The sequence below is a fragment of the Schistocerca gregaria genome, chromosome 7 (genome assembly GCF_023897955.1).
Source record: "Schistocerca gregaria isolate iqSchGreg1 chromosome 7, iqSchGreg1.2, whole genome shotgun sequence".
Lineage (NCBI taxonomy): Eukaryota > Metazoa > Arthropoda > Insecta > Orthoptera > Acrididae > Schistocerca > Schistocerca gregaria.
This window is the reverse complement of record NC_064926.1, coordinates 396,674,134-396,701,168: the sequence shown is the minus strand read 5'-3', so window position 1 is coordinate 396,701,168 and position 27,035 is coordinate 396,674,134. Positions and strand designations below refer to the sequence as shown.

At 40.5% G+C, this 27,035-nt stretch overlaps 1 protein-coding gene across 1 annotated transcript in view; it reads left to right on the top strand.

Moving 5' to 3' along the window:
- The window catches only part of LOC126281241 (putative neutral sphingomyelinase), a 113,519-nt gene that overhangs the window by 12,265 nt on the left and 74,219 nt on the right, over nucleotides 1–27,035 (top strand). The window contains exons 2-3 of the mRNA XM_049980022.1: nucleotides 4,416–4,589; nucleotides 15,390–15,573. Coding sequence (XP_049835979.1) covers nucleotides 4,416–4,589; nucleotides 15,390–15,573 — 358 coding nt within the window. The remainder of the gene's footprint in view (nucleotides 1–4,415; nucleotides 4,590–15,389; nucleotides 15,574–27,035) is intronic.

Below are 27,035 nucleotides of genomic sequence, written 5' to 3'. Positions count from 1 at the left end.
CCAGGTTTTAAATTGTAAGATACATCCAGATGTGGTTTTTGACCACAATTTATTGGTTATGAACTGTGGTTTAAAACTTAAAGAAAGTGCAAAAAGGGAGGAATTTAAGAAGATGAGACTTGGATAAACTGAAAGAATCAGAGGTTGTAAAGTGTTTCAGAAAGAGCATTAGGGAACGATTCACAAGAACAGAGGAAAGAAATACAATAGAAGAAGAATGGGTAGCTTCGAGAGATGAAATAGTGAAGGCAGCAGAGGATCAAGTAGGTAAAAAGACAAGACCAAGTAGAAATCCCTGGATAACACAGGAGGTATTGAATTTAATTGATGAAAGGAGAAAATATACAAACACAGTAAATGAAGCTGGCGAAATGGAATACAAACACTAAAAAATGAGATTGACAGGAAATGCTAAACAGCTAAGCAGGAATGGCTATTGGACAAATGTAAGGATTTAGAATCAAATATCACCATGGGAAATTAAAGAGGCCTTCGGAGAAAAGAGAAGCAGCTGTATGAACATCAAGAGCTCAGATGGAAAACCAGTACTAAGCTAAGAAAGGAAAGCAGAAAGGCGGGAGGAGTATATAGAGGGTCTATTCAAGGGAGATGAACTTGCAGGCAGTATTATGGAAACAGAAGAGAGCACTGCAAGCCATAAGTCGATACAAGGCCCTGGGAGTAGGCAACATCCCATCAGAACTATTGATAGCCTTGTGAGAACCAGTCATGACAGAACTCTTCCATCTGGTGTGCAAGGTGAAAACTGTTAAACTTCAAGAAGAATATAATAATTCCAATTCCAAAGAAAACAGGTGCTGACAGGTGTGAATATTACCAAACTATTATTTTAATAAGTTATGGTTGCAAAATCCTAACATGAATTCTTTACAGAAAAATGGAAAAACTGGTAGAAGCTGACCTCGGGAAAGAACAGTTTCGATTTTGGAGAAATGTAGGAACTTGAGAGGCAATATTGACCCTACAACTTCTCATAGAAGATAGGTTAAGGAAAAGTAAACCTGCTTTTGTAGTGTTTGTAGACTTAGAGAAAGCTTTTGACAGTGTTGGCTGAAATACTGTCTTTGAAATTCTGAAGGTAACAGAGGTGAAATACAGGAAGTGAAAGGCTATTTACAACTTGTTTAGGAACCAGACGGCAGTTATAAGAGTCGAGGGGCATGAAAGGGAAGCAGTGGTTGAGAAGGGAGCTGTCACCTATCACCGACGTTATTCAGCCTGTACATTGAGGGGGGGAAAAAAGAGTAGTGTTAAAGTCCAAGTGGCATAAATAAGAACTTTGAGGTTTGCTGATGACATTGTAATTCTGTCAGAGACAGCAAGGGATTTATAAGAGCAGTTCAATAATGGAATAGACAGTATATTGAAAGGAGAATATAAGATGAACATCAACAAAGCTAAGCGAGGATCATGGAATGTGGTCAAATTAAATCAAGTGGTGCTGAGGGAATTGGATCAGGAACTGAGACAGTGAAAGTAGTAGATGAGTTTTGCTATTTGGGCAGTAAAATAACTAATGATGATTGAAGAGAGAGGATAAAAAATGTAGACTGGCAGTGGCAAGAAAAGCATTTCCGAAAGAAGAGAGTTTTGTTAACAGTGAATATAGATTAATCTTTTAGGAAGTCTTTCTTTGAAAGTATTCGTAAGGAGTGTAGCCAGGTGTGGGAGTGAAACATGGATGATAAACAGCTTCGACAAGAAGAGAATAGAAGCTTTTGAAATGTGGTACTACAGAAGAACACTGATGAATAGCTGGGTAGAACACATAACTAGTGAGGAGGCACAGAATAGAATTGGGGAGAAGAGGAATTTTTTGCACAACTTGACTAGAAGAAGGGATCGGATGCTGGGACATGTTCTGAGGCATCAAGTGATCACCAGTTTAGTACTGGGAAGGGGGAGGGGGAGGGGGGGGGGGGGAGTGTGTGCAGTAAAAAGTGTAGACGGAGATGAGACATGAATACAGTTAGCAGATTAAGAAGGATGTAGGTTACAGTAGTTATGCGAAGATGATGAGGCTAGCACGGTATAGAACAGCATGGCAAGCTACATCAGTCTAGGCTTTGGACTGAAGGCCACAACAACAACAATTCATTCTACTCCACAGATGAATTTCTTAATAGGTAGTATCTCTATTTGGTTGGGTGATTTATCAAACTTTATAGTAGATTAATATTTTAAAAAACTATTATGTAAATGACGAGCTTGTAGCCATGATTTTTACAGAGAAAATGTGTCTTGACACTACCTGGCAGATTAAAACTGTGTGCTGGACCTGGACTTTAACCGAGAACTATGTCTATTGTGGGAAGTACAGTTACTGACTGAGCTATCCAAGCATGATTCATGACCCTGTCTCACAATTTTACTCCTGCCTTTCTTGCTGAACTATTACTCCTGGATGAAAGGATGTTGTGGAGAGAGACGTCTTAGCTGCAGTATGGGGATTGTGTGTGGTATATTTTTTTTTCTCTGGAGTGGAGTGTGCACTGTTTTGAAACTTCTTGGCAGTTTAAAACAGTGCTCTGGAACAGGATTCAAACCCAAAGCATTGCTTCTAACGTGTATGCACTTACTAAATTAGCTGTCCTTTCCTGTCTCAGGCTGGAGTTGAGGTATTGGGGAAAGTAAAACTGTTTGGACAGACCATGGTAGCTAATCTGGTACACATACGTATACAACAATGTGAGTAATTAAATCAAAAGGAAACTTACTGTCTGTTCTTCAGTATTGACTTAGTCTTCACACCTTCCTAGTCTCATTTAAACTATTAGTAATGTACATTACAGATAGTACACAAAAAAGTAACAAAATTTATTTGCTAATAGAACAAGTTTCTTCCAAAACCCATACCTGCAGCACTGTACTGTAACAGAAGTAATCACACTACTCCCAGTGCATGTGAGAGTGTTGTGTATGCACGTAGGTTTGTAACATGAGTTTCACTTGACTGCATAGTGTGAGTGCATCACATATTACTGCCATCTCCCCCCCCCCCCCCCTCTCCCTGTCCCCTCCCTTCTCCTCTTCCATTCCATTTCAGAATTAAATGCACTAATTAGAAGCTTATATAATATCGAATTTCTCTAGCTTCACCACTAATTTCTCTCTTGGGATATGCATTATTGGTAATTTTGATAATGCACACTACCTCTCTTATAGCATTTGTCAGTGAAATTGGGTAAGCTTCTCTTGGACACTCTGAGAGTAGCTAAATGAACATCTGACAAAACAAGGAGCTATTCTTTGAATCTTCTCCACCTTCTTTCTTAATCCTATCAGGTAATGGGCCCAGACTGATAATCAGTGTTGTAGAATTGGTTGGATGAGAGTTTTGTAGGGTATCTCCACCAGGGAGAAATTACTTCTTTAGGATTATTCCAGTAAATCTTAATCAGGCATCCACTTCTCCTACAACTAGTAGTTAATGCTTTTTGTGTATTAAATTGCCTCAGTCACTTGTTTTACATCTACATGGAAACTTTGCAATCCACCTTATGGCATGTGGCAGAGGGTACCCCATACCACTACTAGTCATTTCCTTTCCTGTTCCACTTACACATGGAATGAGGGACAAACACTGCCTTTATGCTTCCATATCAGTACTAATTTCTGTCATGGTCTTTAGACACAATATATGTTGGAGGCAACAGAATTGTTCTGCCATCAGTTTCAAATGCCCGTTCTCTATATTTTCTAAATAGTGTTTCTCAAAGAGAGCCACATGGAGCAGCATTTTCTCTGGGCATACTAATGCATTATAAGGCATCCACAGTGATGGAAGAGATTCATTTTGTGTTATGGAGCATAAAAATTATTTATCTCACTTTTTAATATTTTTATATCTAACAAGTTGTACTTTCTGTTTGTCACTAATTGTCATAGATTTCAATGCTTCATTCTCAGCATATAATATGGTAGCTAATGTGTTACCCACCTGTATGTGTATTATGTAACCATAAGGTGGCATCTGTCTATCATATATTAAGGCTACACCGCAGTTGCCACTAGTGATCAGTTCCATGTTAGCTGTACTGTTAATGTCAAAAACCCCTTTACGAGTGACAATGTGTTTAGGATGGAACTTTGGTGTGGATTTAATTTGTGTTTTTACATAGGAACAAAGTGCAGTTTACGGTAGATTTTTTGACAAAGCTTAACAGTTTAATGACTAAGATCCATGGTAGAATGATATTTAACCCAGGCATGTTGAACTATAATGAATGAATAATGAATCGAGCAAACCAGTGGTTGTAGTGATCTAGAATAAGTGTTCTCATTTGCATCTTTTACAACTGCAATGAAAAAAGTTATCCATGATGATTGTGAGTTTTGTAGTTACACATTTTATTTCTGAAATGTATTAATCATATCTTTAATGTTGTCTGTAGGGGAATACCACTGGTATCCAAGAATCGGCATGAAAGAATTACTGCCCTGGCAGATCACTTAGCAACATGTGACTATGACTTTGTGTGCCTACAGGAACTATGGTCAGAATATGATTACCACTTTATTAAGGAAAAAACTGTTGACTCCTTACCATATTCACATTACTTCCACAGGTATGTAGCATCTTCCATCCTATCTTTAATACTTCAAAAATAATCATTTGCAAAAGGCTTAATTACTTTCATTTGAAATATTTGTTGGGTAATGAAGTAATAAAACACTGTTGTTTATTCATATTTCTGCCAGTAGTTTCTCTCTATTTGTAGTTTTCAGTGTTGTTTAATTTTAAAGCAAGCAAACCCAGACTATGGACACAGACAAGAAATTGTAAAACATTAATCTCAAATTACTTGTTTTATTTTTCATAAATTGTGTATTTCTCTTTAGATCAAATTTCTTAAATTTTGTCTGTAGTTAATGTTTCTTAAGTATGTTAATGTAACTAATAGCAAATCTCTATTGTTTAGAAATAATTGTTTTTGGTGTATTTGTGTTATTGCTGATCTATAAATAGGATCTTGATTTACTGTAACAGCTTTCCATCAGTATTTATTCCTTAGCAATCAGTGTAATGTGTGTACAGTAATTTTATTCACCAATATATCACTGATTATTGCATTCTTTTGTGTTATAAATAGGTATTACATAAATTCTTAGATTTTCATTGTGTTCAACATTTAGAGGTTTGAACCAAAATTTCCATTGTCCCAGGCCAAGGAAAAGCAAAGTAAGTTTCAAAATACCTTGTGACTCAAAAATGTAGTAAGTGGTTGGATAAACCATCCAGAAAAGTGGAAAAGAGAAATACACAAATAGTAATATTTATAGCTTGAATCGGAAATGGAATTTTCAAGTGGCATCCATATCTCACAAAACTAAGTTATATCAATATCGAGAAGAGAAGACATTAAGTAAGGATATAAAATAAATGAGGCAAGCAGGAACATGAAATACCGGAACTTGGAGGAAGTAATGAAAGGGTGGCACTGTAGGCCACGATAAAAATTCCCCCCATTTTATTTTGTTATCTACTGTGACCACAGAGCAATTTTGGGCAACATTTCCTTAACTATTTGGAGACCAAGCTCGAGCATAGCTTGGGTTGCAATTTTGTTTTAAAAAGACCATTCCCTAGTATAGGTCGGACCGCGATAGTCTCAATGTACGAGCCACCTATTGCTTGAAAATTGGACGTTCCCTGTAACCGTTGCACCAGGCGGTAGGACACCTTGCGGCCAGAACTTTGGTCACCAGCGGGGATTCCCAAAGTACTCCTATTGGACCTGTAACACAGTAATTTTGTGCAAGTCATTTTTAATATATTCTCTGTCAGCATACTTTGGGTAATCCAAAAATATTAAGTTTTAACAAAATGGGGATGTGTTGAAATAAAGGTAGTTTTCTTTGCCCACAAAATTGAGACAGAAGTGTGTATCAAAAAATTTGAAGATATTGCAAAATGACTATATTACTTGATAGAGAAAGCAATTTAGAGTGCCAGCATCAAATGCTGATCAGAATCGTGTGTACAGTTCTCCTGTTATGTTTCCCACCAATTAGAAAAATATGGTTTCAAGAAAATGCAGGTAAAGTTTTGGGTTACATTTTTTGTAGTTAAGTTAAACATGCCGCTAGTCAATTATTCCTGGACCATACAGCTATCCTTCCAGTTCCAAAAGCATGTCCTCCTCCATCTTGACCTTGGTGGTCCTGCAGGCCTCTTTGGCAGCTTCTGTCGTCCGTGCTCTGCTTGCCCGAGACGCTTTTCATCCGTAACAGGCTGATCCAATTTCAGCTTTGAGCAGTTTCATAATTTCATTATGCCTATTAGGATGTGATTGAAATTACATGCCAACTATTTTTTTCCTGCAGTGAATTGTTTTTGGAGACACTTTCCACAAATCATTTTGTAACTCAAAAACAGAGTTTCTGGCAAACTTGGGATGACACTGCAATAAAATAGACATCCAAGAGAACATTTTAATAATAAAAATAAATAAAATAAATATACCAGTATTTTCAAAAAGGACTACCCCCTTGAAGTGTTTGCTGTATTCTGAAATGGATCCAGTACAGTTGACTTTGAATCTCTGTGTCGTCAGCAGATATTATGTTCAAACTATCCTGTTGGAAGAACATCCGCAACTGAGCATTATAATAGAGGTTGAAAATACCACTTCAGTTGTAAATTTCCTTTATTATCGTGACCGGTTTCGGGCTCTCATAAGCAAATCCTCAGGTGTCGCTGCTGTGCTGTGGCCCCCCCGAGCCCTGCGGTGTACATGTTCTAACAGGGGGCTTCCTGTTCTGTGCTCGTAGGTAGCACACCGCCCCTAGTACACGTCCGCCTTGGTGCTCTGGGGCCAGAGCACAGCTGTGACACCTGAGGTTGGGCATATGAGAGCCCTAGACCAGTTGTAATAGTAAAGGAAATTTACAGCCAAACTGGTATTTTCAACCTCTAGATATTGTATAGTTATTTAGCAATCCTGTAAAGTCATTTGAAGGTCATTTGAGCAGGTTACAGATGAGCGGACCCATTTCTGATCCTTGAGGGATCCAACAGGTAGTTTCTTTCCATTCTGAGTTTAGTTTTGTTATTATGTTTTTATGAGACAGTCTCTCAGTGTGACTCTTTACTTTCTCTTTTGTAAGCAACACACCACCTGTGCAAGAGAGGTGCTACTAATCTCATCACATTTTAGTAGAGTTTTCTAGTATGCACAATTAAAGGCATTGGCGAGCTCACAGAATATACCAACAAGACAAATTCTCTTGTTTAGCTCTAATATGACTTCAGTTGTGAGGTCCAGAGCTTACACTATGAATCTGGTACAGTTGTCTCTTCATAGCACAGTGTACTTGAGTCTTAGGATTTATCCATCTATTCCTATTGGTTTTTGCTCAATTTTAAATAATGGAAGGAGTAGAAGTAACAAGTCGCCATATAGTTGGGGCATTGAGTTGTCAGTGGGCATAAGCATTGGGGAACCTAGTGCTAGTCATAGCCAGCTGACAGAAAACGTAGGGGATTTGTGTAGAGATTTTGATGAAGAGAATGAGGTATTTAAAGTAGGAGGTGCAGGAAGCAGCCTGGCTAGCAACTTACTGGATTGCTTTTGACAAAACAAAGTCTCATATCTGTGCTGCACCTGCTGCTGCCTTGTGAAGATGGGGGTACAAAGATCTCAATGTGCAACTGATTGGAGTGGGGGAGGACAGATTAATGAGCATCCTGCAGAAAGTGTGGGGTGTCATCCTGCTATCTTCCTGTGCGAAGACGATCATTTTGATATAAAAGAGGCGAGATTTCCCCATGAAAGATTCGCAGAGTAGCACTCGGACTTACAGCAAAAGCATATATGCTCAAGCAATGCATGCGCAATGGCAACTAGGACACCACACATGTGCTAGTGAAATCTTAAATAGGGGAGCTCAGTGTGTAGCTCATCAATATTCATGTGAAGATGGCCTGAAGACTCTGCACTGAAATATTGTACCAGCAAGTTACAGACATCTGACAGTTCTTTCGAAATTTTATAGAACTATGATATATGGGGTTCACCAGCGGTCATCATGTAGGTATCTCATCAAGGAGTTAGGCATTTTAGGTGCATCATTACAATATGCATATTCACTAATGATATTATCAAAAATAATCCATGGCAATTTGAGAAGAATGGTAATGTCCATAGCTACAACACTGTAGGAAAAGGTGACTTTTATTACCCATTATTAAAGCTGTAATTGGCTCAGAAAGGCTTGCACTGTGCAGCAGCAAAATTTGGTGTTCGTTTGCCCAATAACATAAAATGACTGACAGGTAGAAAAGCAAGTTTTAAAGTGAACCTAAAATCATTTCTCCTGGACAACTCCTTATATTCCATGGACAAATTTCTGTTTAAATACTAGTAGCCTGAAATAGTTAAAAAATTGTCCTAAAGTTTAGTTGCATAATCTGAATTAAAAATTGATGTGTTAATTAGTGTTAATACTAATTATGTATACCTATCCTGTAAACTAACTTGTTACATGTCATTTCAATAAAAGAATTATTCAGATGATCTAGGGAACATGTAACCTTCCAGTGTCTGCTTTCTCTTTTTTATCTCCTCTTATTATTATTTTTTATTTTTTTAAAGCAAATGAGCTGCACTTCACTCTTTTTTACAATAAAATAGTTTGACAGCCTATGATTGTTACTTATTCCAAACACTGGTCAGACTAATGTTAACGAAACACTTATGATCAGTGCAGTGTGTACGCAAATTCTGAGCAAGATGCATCATAATTCTGTGTGATAACCATGGTGAGCAATAGACAGGGCCCCCTGCACATTTGGCTTCTTTCACATGGCTTTGTGTTCCACCAGTACTGATTGTCCAGTATGCCTCCCATATGAATACATTAAAAAATGACAAGATATTTCTATAAAATTACAAAGAGGCAGAATGGGTAACCAGTACTTCATGAGGCAACCTTCCAGTACTGCCAATAATCACTTTACAAAACAAAGAATTCTACATGTGGATAGATTAAAAATCTACTCACCAAGTGGTGGCAGGAGGAAACACACATAAAACTACATCTGGCCAGAGTGTTGAAGTGGAAGGAATAGGAGTGAAGGGAAAGTATTAGAGAGGTTTAGAAAAAGGGGAGAGTTACAGAAAAGTCACTCAAAACCTCGATTCAGGGGAGACTTACCAGATGTGATGAAAAGAAAAGATCTGGGGTTCTGGGTGACTTTTCCATAACCCTCCCCTTTTCCTAAACCTTGACAGTCCTGCCAAGTATACAACACAAGTGCAGAGGGTGACATATATGCCGATTTACCAAAATCTTTATTAGCAAGTTCAGCCATATGATAAGTACGATAGGCAATTATGTCTCTGTCCACAAAATTTTCTAGTCCTGGTACAGATGGAGTACCAGACCCACCTCGTACAATAGCTACTGTAAGCCAACCATTACCATGATCGAAAGTGTCGTTAATATCAACGCTAAAATTAATTCTACATCCAACAAACACACAAGGTCCATCCACAAGAGCAGTAGCGGCAACAGATTTAACTGGAATGCGGTTCTTCTTATCACCAGCTGTTGTAGCGAACTCAATATTTTCGATGGTTTTATACACTGTAGACCGCTTACGACGAATGTATCTCCTTCGTGGCATGTTGGCGGCGTTCAATGCAGTTGCCTGTGCAGCAGCTACTGTAAGCCAACCATTACCATGATCGAAAGTGTCGTTAATATCAACGCTAAAATTAATTCTACATCCAACAAACACACAAGATCCATCCACAAGAGCAGTAGCGGCAACAGATTTAACTGGAATGCGGTTCTTCTTATCACCAGCTGTTGTAGCGAACTCAATATTTTCGATGGTTTTATACACTGTAGACCGCTTTCCCAAAGCTTGCACATTTTCTTAACTTCTATATGTGTTTCTCCTGCCACCATTTGGTGAGTAGATTTTTTATTGGTCGTATTGAACTATGGGGACACCTGATGCTATCTGACTCCATTGTGACCTTATGGTGCAGGACACAATGTTTTACTGGTGAAACATTGTAGTTATTAGTGATTCACATGTGGCAGTACTTTTCCGCACACAAAAAATGCAACCAGCGGGCGATTAGACATTTTCTCATGAGTCACAGAAACAACACACCTCATGAATACCAGCACTGTGGAGTTTATAACCTCCTAGCTCCAATAGGAGGGGAGATTATTTTGTGTGGCAGCCTTTATGCCAATTAATATTGATTTATTTTGATGGTATACTCCTACGTTTTGAACTATTAATTCTTTCCTTGTGGAAAAAAAAGGCAGTGTTCAGAGGAAGTTAGAAAGGAGGGTCAGGTAATTCATATGTTGAAGGACAAGGGCAAAAATAGATATTTTTTACCATCAAAGAATTGTACAACATATCTGCCATGAAAAGTTCTCCTTGGCCCACAGCCAAAGTGGTCTGTGGATAGTAGTTAATTGCCTGACATACATGTCATTGTAGAACATTTTCTGAAATACTTAAGTGCTGCCATGTTTTGATAGAAGCAGATTATATTTACAAAGAGTGTATGAGAAGATTATAATGCTGGTGCCACATTCTAATAATCATCATCAATAAGAACAACTACAAAAATAACAGCAGCAATGTAAGTTTTGTAGTCATTCAACTAAAGGCACAGTACTGATTGAATGTTTCATGATGAATAGGAAGATCGTGCCAGAAAGTTAGAAATCAAGGCAACAGAGATCTTAAGGAAGATCTCAGGTCCAATTAGAAAGGGGAGTTTAGAAAATGGCATTACAATGAACTGCATCACATGTGGGAAAGGTATCAGTCATTGGATGAAAATTTTGGGGCCACATTGTAGATTTTTTGTGAAAGCATTGGAACGTAATCATAACATGTGTTTCACATTAATATGTAATTAATTTTCAATCTCTTTAATGCAGTGTTTACACAGAGTAGTATAACATTTACAGAACAGATGAATCACAAGTTTGCAGTGTCATTGGTCACTGAATGTCCAGTTGGCTAGCTAAAAAATCGTTTTGTGCCCTTTTTCATTTTCTAATCGATGCAGCCAGAGCTTCACATTCACTTGACAGTGGACTTTTTATGCTTTTTGAACGTCTTTCATTGGAAACTTTTGGTTTCTATAATTCCAAATGTATTTATGAGTCATATGAGCTGAGTCATTTCATTATTTTATTTTTTTTTAATTTTCAATGTGATACCTATTTTCTATTATATTGTGGTGAATATTTTCATTGCCTCACTTTGGCTCCAGGTAGCCCTCTACTAACACTTCACAGTAACATCTCAATCAATTTCTTTGCTAAATGAGTTGCCACACTAGACCAATTTATAAATTAAGACAAAGGTAATTTTTAACAATCAAGTACATGTTACAATGACATCACTGGCAAAACAAGTACTGTGTGGCAAACATGTACATATGTTATCTATCCATTGTGGGGACTTTGAGAAGGTGGCTGAAAGACGGAGTTGCACAGAAAGGATTTTGCCCTAATGGAAATGGGTTTTTCTGGTACGTTGTTCAGACAAGAGCATTAAGGCCAAGAAGAGCGATGAGGGACAGTGTACGTTGATAAGACAGCATAGAAGACAGAGAGTGTGGAAGTATGTGCACTTGTCAGCACACAGCCTGGATAGCTGTGCATATTATGGTGAAATAATGATCAAAGACTCGAACATCACAGATATAGCGAACACAGGGATACATAACCTTGCAGGATAACATCACTGTAAATCAATAATTGGTGGTATAAGTGTCTGTATAAGTTTCTTTTTGAGGTTGAGAAGGAAGAGCTTTTATATTTTTGTAGGGCATTGAGAGATACTGGTGCCTTGTTGCGCATTGTAGTTACATGCTCAGTCCAATTTAGATCTTCATCTATCATTACTTCTAGGTTCTTTGCTTAGGGGGAGAAGTTGATATGTGTCGTATTTGCGGTTAAAGATACTAGAGATTCCCAATATTTCAGGCTGATGCCTAGAAAGACCAACCAGTACCACATGGGTTTTGGATGGGTTAGTGACAACCGGAAGTCATCACTTTACATAGGGTATTTGCAATAGGACATACAATGAAAAGAGTATGTAGGACCTAATACTGAACGATGGGGACACCTGATGCTATCTGACTCCATTGTGACTTTATGGTGCAGGACACAATGTGTTGCTGGTGAAACATTAGGTATTTGTAGTTATTAGTGATTCAAATATGACAGTACGTTTTCGCACAAAAAAATGCAACCAGCTAGTGAATAGACATTTTCTCATGAGTCATTGAAATGACACACTTCTTGAATATCAGCACTGTGGAGTTTATAACCTCTAGCTCCAGTGGGGGGGGGGGGGGGGGGTTCCTTGCTTGGCAGCATGTATGCCAGGTGCAAATAAATTATTTTCAAGCCTTTGATGTGTAGCCTGGCCTACATGACAAGTGTGTTGTGGGAGTAGTATTGCGTGCTTTATTGAACTGTATCGCAGTGTCAGTAAACATGGCCAGGGACAGGTTGAGATGGATAGAGGAGGTATGGACAAAGCAAGGGGAAGGAGGAAGTAGACAGAGAAAGGGAGAAGGTGGAGATGCTTGTGGCAAGTGGAAGGTGTACACGGTTAGAAGGCAGGTGGGTAAAGAAGAGAAAGAGACAGATGGAAAGAGAGAGGGAAAAAAGATATGGTCACAGGAAGAGGGAGGAAGATATGCTCATGGGGAGGGGTAGGAAATGGACAAAAAAGTGAGGAAGGTAGAGATAAAGATAGAGAACGGTTGGGTAGGTGCAGACAGACAGATGGAGGGGGCTAGGATGAGGTGAACAAACAGAGGGAGGAAGAGGTTGATACAGAGTGGAGGAGGGGAATGCGTTTGCTGTCTCTCTCATATGCATACAAAGATGGCGCCATAGGGAAAAGGCTAATATAAAAAACAATGGAGACTTTTACTTATTTTCTGAAAAAGGGGGGGAGGGAAGTATACTAGCACATGTTTCACTGAGTTTCATCAGGATCTTCAAGAAGTCAGGCTCTCATATGAAGACATCCAAGACCAAGACCTATTCAAGAAGAAAACTGGAACACACCAGTACTTATAAGAAAATTCAAAGTTCAAAACTGGCAAGATATATGCTGAATAAAGAAAGGAGGATCACAAAAAAAAAAACAAATGAAAAAGTACTGCATGCAAGCTACAGCTCAAAGAATGACACAGCTGTAGTAATATAGTCCATAGCTGACTCAAACTAAAGAAGAAGAAGAAGAAGAAGAAGAAGAAGAATTATCATAATTGTCACCACCACCATCGCCACGGGCAGACCATTGGGTACACTCTGAGCTGCATGCTTTGTATGAAGTGATGTTATAGTATGGCTGCTGCTGGTAATATCCCTTAGTCACATATTCAAAAGTAATATTATATTATTCAATTATAATGCCTTCGTCTCTACGTCTTTGGTCAATTCTGAAAATTTCTCCTGCTTCTCTGTGTGTAATGATATGTGTGACCTAATGACACCAGCAGTTTTGATGCTCTGCCTTTTACAAACATGGGGTTTTAATATATGCAGAGAAACCTTATTTTTGTAAATGGCAGAGAGTTGAAACAATTCTTCAGTTATGGAACAGAGATCAAGATTTAAAGTTGCTGGAACATGAAGGACTCTCGCCTGGTAAGAGCAATTTTTTTACTCTGTTTGATTGTTTTGGTATAACATGGTTAATTATTTGCATTAAATTCCAGAGCAGTAATTAGTGGCTTTCATTTTAAAGACAGCATTGCAACCTAAAGACAAAATCCCATGTTGAGTTCCAACAAGGTACACAGTTAATTTCAGTGACACAGTAAGAAAGCTTCCTTTTGTTAAAAGATAACTGTAAAAGTGATGTGCTCTTGGAGTTAGTTACACACAAAAAAAGGGATGAGCCGATTGATTAATAAATCTTTGACAGAGCTCCAGTAAATGTGCATTCAAAGCAATATCCTGGGTGCTCATTTGCTGGTCATTGTGCTCACAGAGAAAATGTGACGTATGAAAGTGCATGACAGTTTAAAAAAATGGTTGTGTCAACATACACATTTCTTATACAAACTGCATTTCACTATGTAAGGTGAAGCTGTCATCAACACAAAGGTTGGTTTGGATACTTCACTAGAGAAAGTAATTGCCAGAGGTGAAAAATCTGATACATGACAGAAAAAAAATCCTAGGAAAATTTGGGACACAAGCTGTGGCCTTTTGGATTTGTAGTCTGGCACTTACCCAATGAGTTACTAAGCCATACATTCACATTGTACTGACTTTTAGTGAACAAATGTAAGTGACCATTGCCCATGACCCTTAAAAGCCATGGGAAATTCTCACTTACAATTGTTCATTGAAAGTCAGTACGCTGTGAATGTATGGCTTTCACTATGTAAGGTGAAGCTGCAATCAATACAAAAGTTGTCTTTTCCTCCACCTCTTCCTTCTCCACCTCTATCTCCCCTTCCCCTTCCCTTTCTCCTTCCCCTTCCCCTTCCCCTTCCCCTCCCTTGTTGTTCTTCCTCTTGTGCACCACCTTCCTATTATTATTTTTGTTTTGCATACCATCCTGGAGATGGACTGGTTGCATATTTGCTTTTTAAGAATTAGCTCCATATTGCTAAAGGACTTCCAATCACCTGTGAAATGTTATCTTAGTTGAAACAAAATCTCAGAGTTGACAACATTCTGAAATGTGTATTTATTGCTGAGGGATCAATTACAGTCAGTGAGGCAGCAGGAAGCTAATTAAATCTATTTTATAGTATTTTTTGATGAAAGTTATTTTAGAGTGTTGATGACACCTCCAAATTATCTCCCCCATGAATGTCCACCAGCCCCTGTCTTCTAGGGTGTAAGGTGACATTTGTGTGAACACACATATATTAATACTGTACTTGAAACACGTATAAGAAAAATATCACCAGTTTCGTATTGGGCTGGTACTATAAAAGATAGTTTTCTAATTAATAAACATAATAATATGAGCACATAATCATTCAACTGACCAAATGTAAACAGCTGGGCATGGTGTGCTTGAAATAAATAAAATAAGCAAGGGCAATGGGTCACTAGCTTTAGTAGTGGTGGGGAACATCTGTGCCTTTCTGTAAGTTTTCTGTTTTACTAGTACTTTCTGCTCTTATGATATTAAGGTTCATATCAACATTTTTTGTTTGCCATCTGTGTAGTTTAATGGTGCTTCTTTCAGTGATTGGCAGTTGCCATTATGCTGTACAAATAGTCTTCATTTTGCCGTACGTACAGTATTTTTTAATGCAATATTAATCAAATGATTATTATTTGTTGCTAATTTCATTTGTATATGATTTTATTTCTTTTTTTTTATGCAGTGGTGTGCTGGGCTCCGGTCTCTGTGTTCTTTCACGATTTCCAATAGAAGACGTTTTTTTCCACCAGTGGCCTATGAATGGATATATGCACAAATTGCAGCATGGAGACTGGTTTGGTGGTAAAGGTATTGGTGTATGCCGTATCCAACTGGAAGATGTTTATGTGAATGTGTATACTGCTCATGTAAGTTCACTTTCCTTGCTAAAACTTTTTGGTTTTGGTCAGTGAGAATATGAATAAAAGAACTTCAGTTTAAGTTTTGTGTTCTGTGCAGTATGGTGATGAAGATGTACACAGTCCAGTTCAGAATGAATGTACTTGTTTGATGAGGCTTACATATTACTTTCTGCAGAATACTAAAGCATTACATTACAGAAATCCATTGTTGCAATATTTGGCTGGTCAGTGTATCAGAAAAATTGGATCCCCTGCCCCTAGAGATAGAGCTTTACAAATTGAGTAAGACAGTAATGCAATGATCAACCTCTAGTCCTTATGTAAGCAGTTCTTAAGCTTGGAACTGATTGAGAGAGTTGTTGAATGTCCTCCTGAGGGATAATGTTTCAAATTCTGTCCTATTGGCATGTAAGATCATTGGAGGGCCCTGCACAGAGTGCTCCAGACGTTCTCAGTTGGGGTGAGATCCAGCATATTTGCTGGCCAAAGAAGGGTTTGGCAAGTGTGAAGGCAAGCAATGGAGACTCTTGCTGTGTGTCGGCAGGTATTATCTTGCTGAAATGTAAGCGCAGAATGGCTTGTTGTGCAGGGCAACAAAATGGGGTGTAGAGTATTGTCAGTGCACTTCCGTGCTATAAGGGTGCCACAGATGACAACCGAAGGGATCTTGCTATGAAAAGAAACGCCACTCAGACTATCACTCCTGGTTGCTGGGCTGTATGGCGGGCAACAGTCAGGTTGGTCTCCTACTGTTGTGTGGGCAATCTACAGACACATTTTAGGCCTGGAATCTCATGACTGGAGTAGAATTGTCTTCAGTGATGAGTCCCCCTTCAAATTTGGCCCCAATGACCAATGAAGACATGTCTCGAGATGTCCCAGACAGTGGTAGGACACCAACCTTACTGTTGCCCACCATATGGCCCGGCAGCCAGCAGTGGCGCTCGGGGACACTATTTCATTTCTTAGCAGGACCCCTTTAGTTGTCATCCACTGCACCCCTATGGCACAGCGGTACATTGATGATATTCTATGCTCTGTTTTGTTGCCATTCATGGCAAACCATCGTGGACTTATATTTCAGTAAGATAATGTCTGCCTGCACATGGTGAGAGTTTCCACTGCTTGACCGAGCGAGGTGGCGCAGTGGTTAGCACACTGCACTCGCATTCTTTAGGATGATGGTTCAATCCCGTCTCCAGCCATCCTGATTTAGGTTTTCCGTGATTTCCCTAAATTGTTTCAGGCAAATGCTGGGATGGTTCCTTTGAAAGGGCACGACCGATTTCCTTCCCAATCCTTCCCTAACCCGCGCTTGCGCTTCGTCTCTAATAACCTCGTCGTTGACGGGATGTTAAACACTAACCACCACCTTTCCACTGCTTGTGTTCGTGTTTGCTTTTGCCAGACCCTACCATGGTCAACAAGTCACCAGCTCTCTACCACCCGAGAACATTTGGAGTATTCTGGGCAGGGTCCTGAACCAGATAGGGATTTTGACAATCTGATGCACAAGTTGGACAGAATTTGGCATGGTGGCCCTCAGGAAGACTCTGAACAACTCTATCAATAAGTGCCAAGACAAGTAATTGCTTGCATAAGGGCCAGATGTGGACCGACATGTTATTGTCTTGCTCAGTTTGTGAAGCTCTTTCTCTTGAAAACATTATCCAATTTTTTTCTGGCACTGTAATCATTTGTTTGTCTGTAAATGTACATCACTGTTGATTTCCATCCTATTTGGATAATTCCTTCATGGTGAGGTTTTTTATTAATGTGTTAAGGATCCAGTGTTGAGTGTAACATGAGAATTGTGTTACTTTCTGAATTCTGCAATACAACATAGTTTCACTGTTTGTTTACACTTTTGTATAAAATTATAAAAGTTAGCTGAAAAATTTTCAGTTTGGCAATAGAATGCCTTTTTTCTACGCACTTGGGTTGACAGACACACTAGATATGCCCCTGTCTTGAATCCCAAGGACGTATGTCGTTGTGTGCTTGAATTCAAACACATATATTATTCATTTAAATTCATCTTTTACATTCTTATTTTGTGAAAGGTGATGCTTCGATTTTCCTAATTGCACTGTCTTGGTTAAAGATTGCTGGAGTCCTTTAATTGATATTCTTGTGTGACATGCATGTCAGCGTTACAAAGCTGCCTCTATGCTATCGGTATTGTTGTAATTTGTTTCCCCTCTGCATCAATGCCATATTTATATGTGTCCTTACTGTCTTTGCACCTGTATAAAAACGTACAACAAGTAAATCTATGGTAATATAGATTGTAGACATCACTTGTTTAATTGAAGAACTCAGTAGGTGTGGCTCAGAACTGTGTGACCTATCTGATGTAGTTGTAAATTTTCTGGAAACAATGATTATTTACAAGGGGTGGAAAGTAAAATCCATGCAACAGATAGAAAAGATGAAAATCTTCATGAAGAACCTAATGCTCAAGCTTTAATTAGATGCATTTGTCATTCTAGGAAGAACTAGAGGAAGGGAATGTGAAACGAGACAAGATGTTTCTGGGGGCTATGTAAGATAGGCCTTTGTGTTTCCAAGTACATTAAAAAAATCTACTATTGTACCATTATACTTGCCACATCTGTGGTATTTTCAATAAGGCCATATGTGCCTCCCGAGTCATTCTAAATTGCAAACACCTCATGGAGCTCACCATTTATGTGTTGGATACAGGCTTGAAAACCCCAGGTTTCATGAGCAGGTGATTGATGAGTGCCACCAGTCCTCTATAAACTCTGGGTAGTATGCATCAATGACCACCATGCAGCTCGGTAGTGGAATGTTGTCTGTCACAGGGAATGGGGATCTTGGCTTAACTATCTAGTCGCAAGGATGGTAAAATATAATTATCTCAAATCCAAGATGCACTGTTAAGGTGGAACAGTTATTAGTTGACAACTTCTGGAGAACCAGCTACACAAGAAAAGAGGGAAACTCTGGGAAAGTTTTACATTTATATGTACAAAAGAGATTAGAGGTCATTACTGGCACCTGAAAAATCTGTGAAGTGATTGAGGAATAGTGAAACACCTAGATCCCAACAAGCAACAAATCTCCAGATTTGGAAAATATGTCATAAAAACAGAAATACACAATATTTTGAACTATGGCAAAGGTTGTGTGTTTTGCAGAGGTATGGCTGACATTCCCATAGTAGAAGAGCTGAAGGATGAGTGGCTCAGGAGAGTCTGATTGATGTGCAAAATGTGATGAAAACGGTAGAAAGTGAGCTGGGTAAATCAGGCTGTTACTCGTACATTCAGTAACACAACACTTCGGAGCACATCAAGATGTGTTTTCTCCACTTATATACCCAACTCAGTGTATTATTTTAAATGCCAATACTTTGGGCACACCAATCTAGTGTGTAATGGAGAGAAGCCACTTTCGGCAAGTGTTGGTATGACCACCCACAGAGGATTTGTTTGCTCTTTCCCTCCAAAGCGTGTTAATTGCTCTGTAGGGCACCCTTTCTGGAGTAGAGACTGTGCTGTCTACCTTGAAGAAAAGCAGCTAAATGTATTTCACATGGCAGGTCAAAAAAGATGTATAAACCAATGCATGCTCCCACTTTCACTACTTTGTTTGCTTGAGAACTCAAAAAGCCTGTTCAGAAAGCCAATGCCTCTATACAAACAGAAGTAACTAGTGTGTTTGCAGCAGCGTTGGTCGACAGCAAAGACGTGCACAATGCGCGAGTTACATCTATGACTCCGCATTCAGTCTGTGTTGGCATGTCGATATATCGTTGTGAGTTGCATTGTGACGACGTCTTTGTGAGTTTACTACACCAAGTGCCGGATTCCATGATTTATCAAGGGTGAAACCACTATCTATATTAATTAAATTTGATGTCAAGGGAATCTCAATTACCTCCTTCACTATCTAGTCCCAAAAAGATGATGTAGTTGCCAGAATTTCAGTGTTGTCATACAACATACTGTGACCAGTGTTAATACAATGCTCTGCTGCTACCGACTTGTTAGGTTGTAAAAGTCATGTGTATCTCCAGTATTCTGTATATCTTTCTTGGACAGTATGAGTTGTTTGTCCAATGTAAGAAAGGCCACATTCACATGGAATTTTGTAAACTCCAGATTTTCAGAGGAGCAAATCATCTTTGACAGAGCCCACGAGTGCAGCCGTCTTGGGTGGAGGATGGAAAATCACTTTAACTTTTGTCTGCAGAGAATCCATTCTATTTTTGATGAGAGGTTACCCACATATGACAGGAAGGCCAACAATTTAAAGATTTCTTCATCTTCTTTTGCTTTCTTTGCGACCTCTTTCAGTTTCATTTTCAGTGCCTTCTGTATTTTCTGTGGAGAGTACCCATTGTCTTCAAACACTCTTTGCAAGTGGGAAATTTCATCTTGCAGAACTGCTTTCATCAGAAATAATATTCGCTCTATGGGTCAAAGTTCGGAGAACACTCATCGTCTGGGAAGGATGGTGGCACCTATTTGCACGTAAATACAAATCGGTGTGCGTTGGCTTCCTGTACACTTCATGTCCCAAAGTGCTATCCTCTCTGCGCCGTACCAGATCATCCAAGAATGGAAGGCATCCCTCCTTTTCAATTTCCATTGTGAACTTTATTTGATCATGGAAGGAGTTCAGATGTCTTAAGAAGTCTTGCAAGTTATCTTCACCATGGGGCCAAATGCAAAGGTATCACCAACATACCTCCAGAATACCGTGGGTTTCAGGTCAACAGATTCAAGCATCTTCTCCTCGAAGTCTTCCACAAATAAATTGGCCACCAGAGGGGATAAGGGACTACCCATGGCGACTCCATCCGGTTGTTCAAAAAATTCGTTGTTGAATAAGACGACATAGAGGTCAGACCATGTTTGAATAAAGCAGAAATCTCTTTGTCAAAACTTCATTCAATAAGTTGTAGAGATTCTGAAGGGGAACCTTTGTGAATAAAGACACCACATCGAAACTAACTGGTAGATCAGAAGGGTTCATTTTCAATGATTTCAGTATACTAATGAAATCAGCAGAGTTTCTTATGTGGTGAGCACATTTTCCCACAAGAGGCCTCAACAACGATGCCAGGTGCTTGGCAATGTCATAGGTCGGAGAGCCTATGTTACCCACCATGGGGTGGAGAGGATCATCTTTCTTGTGGACCTTTGGTAGTCCATAAAATTTAGGAGGCACCGCACCACTTGGTTTCAATCTCCGAGCAACTTCTGGTGGGAAGGAAGAATCATTCCAAAGCAAAGCAGTTTTCTTAGCCACTCCATTAGTGGGATCCCTGCTGATCTTCTGGTACATGCTGTCACTCAATAAATTGTACATTTTATCATGGTATTCGTATTGAGAGAACAAAACAGTAGCATTACCTTTATCTGCTGGGAGTACCACTGTCTGATTAACCTGGCGAACCGCTCATGTAGTGCAGCCCTCTCTGCCAAGGATGCTGTTCAATTATGAAGGCTCTCCCACAAAGGAGCAATTTATCTGTGGTGAGAGGGCTGCACTACGGAAGCTTCGCCTGGATACTCAGACGGTGGTACTCCCAGCAGATAAAGGTAACTGCTTCGCTTCAGAATGATTCTTCCTCCCCACCAGAAGTTGCTTGGAGATTGAAACCAAGTGGTGCCGTGCCTCCTAAATTTTATGGACTACCAAAGGTCCACAAGAAAGATGTTCCTCTCCACCCCATAGTGAGTAACATAGGCTCTCCGACCTACAACATTGCCAAGCACCTGGCATTATTGTTGAGGCCTCTTGTGGGAAAATGTGCTCATCACATAAGAAACTCTGCTGATTTCATTAGTAAACTGAAATCATTGAAAATGAACCCTTCTGATATACTAGTTAGTTTCGATGTGGTGTCTTTATTCACAAAGGTTCCCCTTCAGAATCTCTACAACTTATTGAATGAAATTTTGACAAAGAGATTTCAGCTTTATTCATACATGTTCTGACCTCTACATACTTCTTATTTAACAACGAATTTTTTCAACATTCGTACGGAGTCGCCATGGGTAGTCCCTTATCCCCTCTGGTGGCCAATTTATTTATGGAAGAGTTCGAGGAGAAGGCGCATGAATCTGCTGACCTGAAACCCATGGTATTCTGGAGATATGTTGATGACACCTTTGCAATTTGGCCCCATGGTGAAGATAACTGCAAGACTTCTTAAGACATCTGAACTCCCTCCACGATCAAATAAAGTTCACAATGGAAATTGAAGAGGAGGGAGGCTTTCCATTCCTGGATGATCTGGTTCGGCGCAGAGAGGATGGCACTTTGGGGCATGAAGTGTATCGGAACCCGACGCACACCGATTTGTATTTACGTGCACATAGCTGCCACCATCCTGCCCAGACGATGAGTGTTCCCTGAACTTTGACGCATAGAGCGCATATTATTTCTGACGAAAGCAATCTGCAAGATGAACTTTCCCACTTACAAAGAGTGTTTGGAGGCAATGGGTACTCTCCACAGAAAATACAGAAGGCACTGAAAATGAAACCAAAAGAGGCCGCAAAGAAAGCAGAAGAAGACGAAGAAACCTTTAAATTGTTGGCCTTCCTGCCATATGTGGGGAACATCTCATCAAAAATAGAATGGATTGTCTGCAGACACAAAGTTAAAGTGATTTTTCGTCCTCCATCCAAGACGGCTGCACTCGTGGGCTCCGTCAAAGATGATTTGCTCCTCTGGAAATCTTTAGTTTACAAAATTCCATGTGAATGTGGCCTTTCTTACATTGGACAAACAACTCGTACTGTCCAAGAAAGATATACAGAATACTGGAGATACACATGACTGATACAACCTAACAAGTCGGTAGCGGCAGAGCATTGTATTGACACTGGTCACAGTATGTTGTATGACAACACCGAAATTCTGGCAACTACATCATCTTTTTAGCACTCAGTAGTGAAGGAGGCAACTGAGATTCGCTTGACGTCAAATTTAATTAATAGAGATAGTGGTTTCACCCTTAATAAATCATGGAATCTGGCACTTGGTGTAATGAACTTGCAAAGACGTCATTACAGTGCAGCTCACAACGATATATTGACATGCCAACACTGATCGAATGCAGAGTCATAGATGTAACTTGCGCATTGTGCATGTCTCTGCCGCCGACCAACGTCTCTGGCGCATTTGCATCTGTGGCCGCATGCGCAGTTGCACGGTACATGAGTATAAAGGGAGGAAGTGAGCACTGAAGCGGCAGTCTTGCGGCTCCCTCTGAAGATGGCTGAACGTTATACAGCTGAAATATTGGAAAAAGAAGGAGTGTTCTTGTGGCTGCACACCCGAAACTTAATGGAACAGTCTTTGCGCCGCCAAAACCTAAAGATTCACATCAAAGTGGGTCCTGTACTACAGTGGCACATCATTGGGTTCAGGGCACACGTAGAACAACTGAAACTTGTAGTGCAGGAGCATCCTCTGTGCTTGTGTTTTTACAAGAAACACCTTTTACACTTATTGTCACCCCTCTTCTACAGTGCTGTACCCTCCACTGCAGGATGATCTGACTGGGAACAGGGCCAAGGGAGGGGTAGCTATATTTGTTATTGACTCGCATCACACCATTCCTGTGCTGAATCCTTGGCTCCTTACCTGCAAGCAATTGTAGTCTAATTATGTGTGGGTCAAAGGATCACTATATTCTCACTGGATTTACCTCCACAAGACACAATAGACTCTGAGACTCTCAGAGATCCTACAGACCAACTCTCCCGACCACGTCTCCTGCTGGTAGAGGTGTTATGGGGCTCCAACTGTATATGCCCCCAGGGGCTGAGTTTGAGAGAGCCCCACAATGTCTCAGGAACTGTGCTTCCTCAACACAGGCACTCCCACTCATTTAAATCCTGCTTCTGGGTCATCATCAGCCATAGACCTTTCGTTTGCTCCACAGCCCTAGCAGATTCTCCTCAATGGAGTTTACTAATGGCCATCATTCCTCTGAACACTTTCCAGGTACAAGGTGGTGAATACTTGGAAGGAAGCCACTTCGATGGATGATCAGCAGCTGGGTGTGTTTGAATGCCAGGGTTGTGTTCAGGAATGAGTGGACCGCATCACATGTGTGATCCACCTTGCCACCAACTTATCCATGTTAAAATCATTTTGTCATCTTTGTTGACAGCCTGTACTTTGTTGAACTGATGCTCAGCAACTTGGGTCGCCTTTCAAGTAAGGTGATCCAAGGTTTGAAGCATAATGAAGAAGAGTGAGGAAAGCTTGTGGCATGCATTCCTGTGCTCGTATCAATCACTCCCTTTGGGAAGCCATCAAGAGAATTTATGGTTGATGTACTCAGTTGCCTATAGTAGCAGTGCTGAAACAGGGGTGACTCCAAACAACACACGGAGACATAGCCCAGATAATGCCTGAACATTTTGCAGTGGCTACTGCCTCTGTCAGCAAGGATCCAGTGTTCCACTGCTACCACGTGACCATGGAGAAGGGTGAATTGGATGTCAGATCCAACAATTCTGAGTCTAACAACTGCACTTTCTTCATGTGGGATCTGGATTCACCACTTTGAGGCCTATGATGCTGCACCCGGTCGTGACGAATTCTGATGCAGCATGCTGCAAAACTTGCACACAGCGTTGAAGGAAATCCTCTTAGAAAGTTTTTATTTTATATGGCAGACATGGCAGTTTCCTCACTCATGGAGGGGACCAATTTGGATACATCTCCTCAAACAAGGAAATGAACATAATGTCCTAGTACTTAACTGGAGCATTGCCTTAACAAGTAGTGTAGAAAATACTTTGGAGTGAATAGTCAGTCATCATCTGGTCTGGATATTAGAGATTAGGTAGCTCTCAGTAGGGATTTGAGAAATATTGACCCATTGTCGACAATCTGCTCCATCTGGAAGTGGCTGTCCAGCAGGCCTTTCTACGTAAACAGCATTGAACTGTAGGGTATACAACACTACTTGGAGGTGTAATATTCTCAGTCAGCTTCACATATAGGGCATTCGTGGCCTCTCCCTATATTCATTCACCCTTTCTTATCGAAAAGCTTTTCTAGGTACCAAGTTGGTGGAATGTTGTCAGATAGTTTTGAGCAGAAGAATGAGCTCTGCAGGGAAAAGTTTTAAGTGTCATCCACTGTGCCAACAGCCATTAATGATATAATGTCTACAGAGTCCTGTGCAGTGTTTCTTATTTGTAGACTGTTTTGCAGTTTATTGTTACTCCTGTAACACTGCTGCAATGACTCATCAGTTTCAACTTAAAGTGAATTGGTTAGAGGAGTGGGTTCCAAAGACAGGTTTCAAGTTTTTGCAGACAATTTAAGTGTATTGAATTTAATCTTTCTCGTATATTTGTCATTTACGTGCCTTGAAAATGAGAGATATCAGTCCATTTATTTTTTAAAGACTCGATGAGAATTCTGGGCTTCATTTTTTATTCCAAACAGTTCTGGTTAGCACATCTGAATGGTCTGTAGGCTGAGTTGCAGAAAGCACTGAATATCTTAAAAGTACCTTAACCATAGATCTTTTACTGTGGATGGGGTGCATCTGCTCCAGTTTTATAGGACTTTCATGTGATTGTGGCTAGACAACAGGTGCACACTGTACTGAGCAGCAAGACCTTTTTCCTCTGAAGATCATTGAGACTATTCTAGCATGTGTGGAACAGGCTGGCCATGTGTGCTTACAGGACCAGCCCCATGCCCAATTGCTGTGCTGAGTCTGGAGAACCTCTACTCACCAACTGGTGGTGGTTGCTCATTATGCAAGGAGATCTTAGCGGCTACCAAATCACCATTATACCATGCTGTTGCTCTTCCAGCTATGGAACACCTTTTCTTGGACTGTCCATGAGCAACAAGGCCATTTGGAATGCATGAAACACGTGCTGGAACCACATGGTGTGGGGAACTATGTATCCAAATCCAGTATTTTCACCAGCTGCCAACCTTGTTTACTTCAGAGGCCCAGAGTAATTTGTAATTTTAGATTTTGTACAGTACAGGAAAGGCTGCACCCCTGCATCTGTTTTACGTATCATGTTTTACAAAATTTTAAATGAATGCTGCATCTACATTGATGTATTCAGAGATGGGTCTAAACAAGGGGAATCTATTTGTTGCTCAATTATTTTCCTTGATTGTGTCTTCTTAGATTGTCTCAAGAATACACTGTGATCGATGTTGAATTGTACATGATCTCGAGAACTCTGGAGCAGAAGAGATGTGTTGTGTTCCTGAATTCCTTGTCTTTTCTGACTCCTTCAGTGCCCTTACCTCTCTACTACACTTGCACCCAGCAGATAGAATAGTCCAGGACATCCACTCTCCACAAAGTCTGGCAAAATAATTGTCTTTCTGCTGTGTGCCAGGGCATCCCCCGATCGGACTACGGCTGTAGCTGCCCTGGATACTGCCCACATTGAGGCAGTACCCTCACCCGTGGTAGAGTGGGAGGTCGTCTCGAGGTGTGGCAGGGGGCGAAAGACATTCTGGAGGGCTGAACGGAAGGCCTCTCCAGTTTGTCTGACGAACCAGTATCAGGGTCTGTCTCAGGCTGATACTGATCTTCGGCTGGACATGGCTGCTTGTCCTGTTCCTGATTTTGCCCCCTCAGTCTGCAAGATCCAGGCAGTCGCAGAGGATGGGCTTACTGGTAGTTGGGAGCTCCAACATCAGGCGCGTAATGGGGCCCCTTAGGGATATGGCTACAAGGGAGGGGAAGAAAACCAATGAGCACTCCGTGTGCATACCAGAGGAAGTCATTCCAGATGTGGAAAGGGTTCTTCCAGATGCCATTAAGTGTACAGGGTGCATCCATCTGCAGGTGGTCGCTCATGTTGACACCAATGATGTGTGTCGCTACGGATCAGAGGAAATCTTCTCTGGCTTCCGGCAGCTATCTCATTTGCTGAAGACTGCCAGTCTCGCTAGCAGGGTGAAAGCAGAGCTCACACTCTGCAGCATCATCGACAGGACTGACTGTGGATCTTTGGTACAGAGCCGAGTGGAGGGTCTGAATCAGAGGCTGAGACAGTTCTGCGACTGTGTGGGCTGCAGATTCCTGGACTTGCGCCATAGAGAGGTGGGGTTTCAGGTTCCACTGGATGGGTCAGGAGTCCACTACACGCAGCAGGCGGCTACACGGGTAGCAGGGGTTGTGTGGCGTCGACTGGGTGGCTTTTTAGGTTAGATGGCCTCGAGCAAGTACAGAAAGGGCAACAGCCTCAAAGGGTGCTGAACAAAGTCAGGACATGCGGGGGACCAAGCAGCAATCGGTATTGTAATTGCAAACTGTTGAAGCTGCGTTGGTAAAGTACCGGAACTTCAAGCGCTGATAGAAAGCACCGAAGCTGGAATCATTATAGATATGGAAAGCTGGCCGAAGCTGGAATCATTATAGATATGGAAAGCTGGCTGAAGCCAGCGATAAATTCAGCCGAAATTTTTACAAAGGC